Here is a 6,313-nt window from a genome sequence, read left to right as displayed (position 1 = left end):
ATTTTCTCAAACAGCTTGCCTAGGATCGAGGTAAGACTAACTGGCCTATAGTTTCCCGGGTCCTCCCTCCTCCCTTTTTTGAAGATTGGAACCACATTGGCCCTCTTCCAGTCCTCCGGCACCTCTCCAGTGCACCACGAGTGCTCGTAAAGCCATGCCAGGGGACCTGCAATGACCTCGTTATCCCAGGTGATGCCTGGGGGAACAGAGCCTCACCTATTTTCCACTGGTCCCCTCTGGTGAGTTTATAGACATTAATCCCTATGATGTTGGTAAATACTCAGAGTATCAAATAATCCTTAAGTCAATTTTCTCCTAGCTATATTCAGAAATATGAATGTGCCATCTAGAATAAGATAAGGTTAGCAAGCCCATAAATGGCTTCTGTAAAATAAGAAAAAATAGTAATGAAGAACATAAAAAAAATAGTAGGCAAGACATACTTGTTAGAAGTGCTCTATGTTCTGGTGAAACCATTTTTGACTGGAAACACAATGGTGACCAAAATATTTGAACTATGAAACTATGAAACTACTTGCTGGCCTTTTCCATGCACAGGGAGATGGACTTGGCATATTTGAATAAAACACTGATTATGAACCTGATTTGGAAGCATTTATTTATGCGAGTAACTTTCCACAATGTCAGTAGTCTTATTGATTGTTGAGGCGAATTGAGTAAATTTAACAATTGAGATTTTGACAGATTCCCAAATATTTAATTGTTATGCCTTTTCAGTTGTTGTGTATTTGTCTTAGAGATTTACCTGTTTCCTTTTTCTTCTACTGTGGTAAATATTAGGCATTTCTATAGAGAAAAATAAAGTTAGCAACCACCACTAAATTCAAAATACCCTTGGTAGTTGTAACAGGATGGGCATCCTAGAGGTCACTGTGCTCTCCCCTAGCACCCCCTTACTGTGCCAGGTTGCCTAAAGAGCATCCTCCATTCTCGCCCGCCCTGTTGTTGATGTTATATATGTATTATAGGGAGGCTGCCTTTCTGTTCTTTTGGTCACAGTTTCCTGTTGTGCTCTGGCTCATTCTACATTGGGTGGCTCTGTGTACCCTCAGCCTTATGGGCTATGCGTGGCTTCAACCACCCCTGTACCCCGCCCCAAGCCTCGCAGATGTACCAGATGTTGTTCAGTCTTACATTCTCTGTGACACCCGGGCTCTCCGCAGCCCTCCTCTTTGGGGCTTCTCGCTGCCCCCCTCTCTGGGGCTCAGAGTCGGCACACCTCAATATAGCATCCTCCCTGGTGCTTGGGTCAGCACACCCCCAATGCAGCAGCTTCTCTCTCATTTAGGGTCAGCACACCCCCATGCAGCAGCTTCTCTCTCATTTAGGGTCAGCACACCCCCAATACTGCACCCTCTCTGGCACCTGGGTCCCCACACTGCCATGGACCCCCTATGAGGCCTCCTCCATCCCCTTATAGCCTCTCCCAAGCCACCAGTTTAAACAGCAAACAAAACACAAGCCCCTGGGCTATAACATTATTCAAGCCACTCCAAGGGTTCTCCATCTCTCACCAGTATCACATTCTTCAGGCATCTTCCTTTCCCTCACTCAGGCAGAGCTCCCTCCCCCTTGGTTGCCAGCAGGGAACTGGCTCCTTGGCCTCAGCCCTGGTGTTTATATGGGAGCCAGGCCCTGCCCCTTCCGGTCAGCTGACCAGGCAGGTGTGGGTCATTAGCTCCCTCTAGTTGCCCTAGCAACAAACACCTAGGTATTTGTTCTCTTGCTTCACAAGTAGCATGCACCTTAGTGCCCTGCTACAGTAGTCTTAGCTAAGCTCATAAAACTAGGATGTAAAACTAGGATCCATCTGCTCATCTATAACACATTTTTTAAGTATTTGCAGAAGTCTGAAAACAGAATATTATGATCCATCTGTTTCTAGGTCTTATATTCTGTTATTGAGGCCAGTGGGCTGAAGTAAGTATGAAAGACTGAAGTAAGGCATCTCCAAACTGAATTTCAGCTGAAACTTTGAATTCTTTTACTGTAGGAGAATTTTTGAGAGGAGATTTCATTCTGGTTTAAACTTTCAAACCTATGAGGCAAAGGATGAAATCTGGCCAGGGGTAAAGGCACCATGAAGACCTGAGCTGGGTAATCACTTCTGTGCGGGTCACAGATTTCTTGGTGATTGATCCAAATCTGTCATATGGACTCCCACAGGAACTGAGGGCTGTCATAAATCTCACTACATTCTCTGCCAATTTCAAGATGCTTCTTTAACCTAGCTTTTTAATGATAAGCACAGTGTGTAAGACAAGCCTTCCGTATCTATTGTTTTGCCTCTCTGCCGTATTTTAATTTTATTGAATATTCCATTGTCCTTATCTTATTAGATGGCATAACAGTAGTTCCTGATCTACCTTCACTAGGTTTTTTGTATTTTTTATATATTCTTATCATGTCCCATTTTTTTAACAATCCCAATTTATCTACTGCCTCCTTCATAAGAGAGTTTTTCTGTGCCTCTGTTAATTTTGTTGTTCTCTGAACATCTTCTAATGTTGCAATTTCCTTTTTGATATGGGTGACTATAATTGATGTAGCACTCTAAATATGGCCAAAAATCTTTGGGTGGTGAGAATTGACATGGTTCTATCAAAGGTAATGTGTCTCAGTTGATTACAGTAGAATGTAGCATTGTATTTTGCTTAGACAAAATATAGTGACTCTTAAATTAATTCCACACTGTTTGTTGGTACTTTTTTGCTCTACATTTCCATAAAGTCAACTTGTAATAAACACTTCAACTTTATTTGCCTCTGGGTCAATTTACTGTTTAATATCAGTAATAATAGTTGATGCATAAAGCACTCTGTACATATCATTAGAAGTAATATAGATCCATGCATGCATAATGAATTTGTATGACAACACTTTTCTTGCTAGCGCTGAAGTAGAATAAACTTTGTAACAGTGCCTTAATTCTAGTTTAACTATATAAAAATATAAAAATCACTTGTAGCATAATCCTTGGAGTATTATCAGAATTTTAGCAAAATGAAGGCAGAATACTCAGCCATGACATTTGAGAGCAAAAATTGGTTTTGACCATATTCTTACCAAAACATTAAAAACAAACACCCTTCCCCCCAAGCCTCAAACTCAGAAACCACTGAAGACAAGAACTGAAAATAAGGAGAGTAAAACAGTAGAGGGCTTATTATTACAGGAATGCATTTATTGTCTATGTCTTCCAGCAACTATGGAAAGGGTTTAATATATATTTGCTTTGTATCAGTCTTTGCAAAAGTAACAAAACCTAGTAAGAACCTATCTGTGCATAGCAAAGCCGTTGTTTTTTAAAGACGGACTATATGAAAATCCAACGTATTATAATTAGAAATCTGGTGTAATTTTTTTATCTAAAACTACCCTTTGGGTGAATTCTATATTGAGTCATTTGTTTATTCCACACTGAATTGCCATTTAAAGTTACTTCAGTCTATGGGATGTGGCAGCCCATTATGTAGGTTTATTCATCATTCTAATCTGAGAGTTTTGGAAACTATTGTATTCATAAAACTAAAGAGGTTTGTAGCTCATGCTGTTGGACACAATGAAACAGTTGCAGTTATAGGCCTTTGGCTGAGATTATACTTCAAACGTAATTAATCTGTTAGCTCCATGATAAATGGCAATTGGGCCATAAATTGAGGCAATTCGTGGTGTGACAAAAAAGGAAAAGTATTCATAAAAAGTATTTCATAAAATATGTGTAATATTTTTTAGCTGGTTTCTATCTCGCCTTAAACTGAACATGTGTCAGGTTAGTCTCATTGTGTAGCCTGAAGCTGGCTGCACGATGGGGCTTGGAAAGTATATATTCTTTGCAAATATTTTTAAAATAAAAGTCAAATAGATTCCCCAAAATAACCTCAATCTAAAACTGAGTCGACCATGCCAGATTGGTTTATGAAGCCGTCAATCTACGAAGGAAGGAAGAGGTAGAAGGTTTCTCCTCATCAGTTTTATATTGTTGTTCATGGTGGATGAATTAGCAGAAATCCTTCCTGGACGCTGCAGTTATCAATCGTGAAATATCAGATTTGGTAAAACTAAAAATATTATTGGCAAAATGTAGTCCAGCAGTTTCTATTATATGCAAGCTTCTTTCTCCTTTGATAGTGACTTCCAAACCTGGCTGTGGTCCTTGAGAGGCATTTCCTTTGCTTTTTTAAAACATAAAACCTATTTAAAACTAGCTTTATTGACTTCTTCTCTTTTGGGGCATTTATAGAGAGTCTAATAATATTAAGTGCTTGTTCCCAGACATATGCACCCTTTTTTACACTTGATTTGAATATTTTTAGGTGCTTTAATGCCTATAGATGACTGTTCTTCATGGTAATCCTTTTCTCTTTTTATTTCCGATTTTAACATTTAATTTGGGGGGTTGTTCTATGGAGGGTTGTGTAGCTGGCCACTTTTTTAAAGGATACTTGAACTACCCCTGAAACACATTTTCTACACAGCAATGTGGGGCTCACCCTGCCCTTTTTACATTTAAGTAGTTTATGTCATTTCAAGCCATGTTTATTGTTCTAGTGCCATCTTGTTTTTCTCCTCCCCCCACTTCCCAAGGTCCAATTCTTCTAGTCTTGTATTGAGTGGTTCCTTACTGTGTGATTATTAACATTAGTTTTCAGTGGAATTACTTGCATAATAAAGTTTATGACTAATAAAGTAGGGCTTGAAGAATTGGGTATTCAGAGATGAAACTGTAGTTTTTGATTTCCAAGATTTGTCTTTGTGTTTCTTTTTTGGTCAAATGGTTCAGTTATTAACCTGATATGGGGGAGTCAAAAGAAACTAGTAACCTTAAACATTTTGTATAGATCTCATTCTAATTAATAGCGTTGTTAATCAACTTCTTATACAGGGAACAAGAAAAGCTGGTAAAGTGAGGAAAAATCAATATTACTCACTTGAAACTTCTAAGATTCTCTCTTACATGTCATTTTAATGCCTATGAATCTCTTTTCTCTTTCTAGGCAATGTTCAGTCTCTGTATGCTTGAAAGTGGAGCTGATGAAGTGAATCTGCATGGTGTCACAAGCCTAGGTTTAAAACAGGCCTTGAATTTTGCATACACGGGACAGGTACTGTATAATCCTTTCAATTCAAAGACCTGCATCAACAAATACAACCTTATGCTAAATCTAAATACACAAGTAATATGCAATCTAAATAATATATTGTTAGTCTTCACAAAATACAAATGTTTGAGCCTGTTGGCATATAGAATAATGGTTCTTACAAGAGCTGTCAGTTGATCTCTGTTAATGTGGGCAATCAACATGTTAATTGGATCTTGCATTCATTTTTTTAATGTGTTAATTATGCATGTGGTCTTGGAGCCCACATCCGGTCTCTACTCCACAGCTGTCACTTTTGCTTCTGGGCTTCTGGCAATGCAGAGGACTGCAGGGTAGCCCAAGTGCGGGCTCTGGGCTGCTGCAGCAGGCAGTGGAGGGGCACATGCAGATGCAGACAGACAGGCACACTACAGATGCATTGATATATTGGTGCCATATTGGGATGCTGCATGAAGGTGTGCAGCTGCAGTATGCATGTGGCCAGGAATGTAGCCTGACAACATGTAGAGCAGCACCCAGCAGGTAAGTCTGTGGAGGGCCACAGGTGAGGGGGGGCAGATCGAGGCCCCCACAGTGAGGGAGGGAGTGGGGCAGGGGCTGGAGTGAAGAGGCCTCAGAGGCTGGGGTGGGGCAGGCCATGGGACAGAGCTGTGAGCTGTGGGCGGGGCTCAGTTCCCCACTGCTGTGCACACCCCTGGGGAAGCCATGGGGGGCATATGCCCCCCGGATTTGTGCATGGGGTGGAGGCGGGCTGCCTGATATGGGCTTGGGGCTCTTTGCCCTGCTGCCTTTGCCATGTTGTGCCTCCCACTACTAAGTGGGCAAGGGATGTACAGCCAGCGCACAGCTCTTGGGGCAAAGGCAGCAGGGAGCAGAGCCCCAGGCTGCAGCGGACAGCCCTCCTCTGCCCTGCATACAAATCTGGGGGCACATACCCCCCTATGCCTCCCTGGGGTGCACGTGGTGGTGGGGAGTGGCTCCCCCATGCCCCTTGATGGCTCCATCCCACTCCCTACCTTGGCCCCAGGTCCCATTTGCCTCTGCCCCTGTCCCACTCCTTCCCTTACTGTGGGGGCCTGGATCTGTTCCCCCTGCCTCTTCTCCTCCACAGAGTTACCTATTAGGTGCTGCTCTACACACTGCTGGACTGCATTCCTGTAGGGTTACCATATTTCCAGTTTCAAAAAAGA

At 41.8% G+C, this 6,313-nt stretch overlaps 1 protein-coding gene across 1 annotated transcript in view; it reads left to right on the top strand.

Annotated features, from left to right (window-relative positions):
• The window catches only part of KLHL32 (kelch like family member 32), a 275,399-nt gene that overhangs the window by 131,814 nt on the left and 137,272 nt on the right, over positions 1-6,313 (top strand). Inside the window, exon 4 of the mRNA XM_019520185.1 lies at positions 5,019-5,126. Coding sequence (XP_019375730.1) covers positions 5,019-5,126 — 108 coding nt within the window. The remainder of the gene's footprint in view (positions 1-5,018; positions 5,127-6,313) is intronic.

Source organism: Gavialis gangeticus, unplaced genomic scaffold, assembly GCF_001723915.1.
Source record: "Gavialis gangeticus isolate Ggan-Ray unplaced genomic scaffold, GavGan_comp1, whole genome shotgun sequence".
NCBI lineage: Eukaryota > Metazoa > Chordata > Crocodylia > Gavialidae > Gavialis > Gavialis gangeticus.
This window is presented reverse-complemented; position numbering and strand designations above follow the sequence as displayed.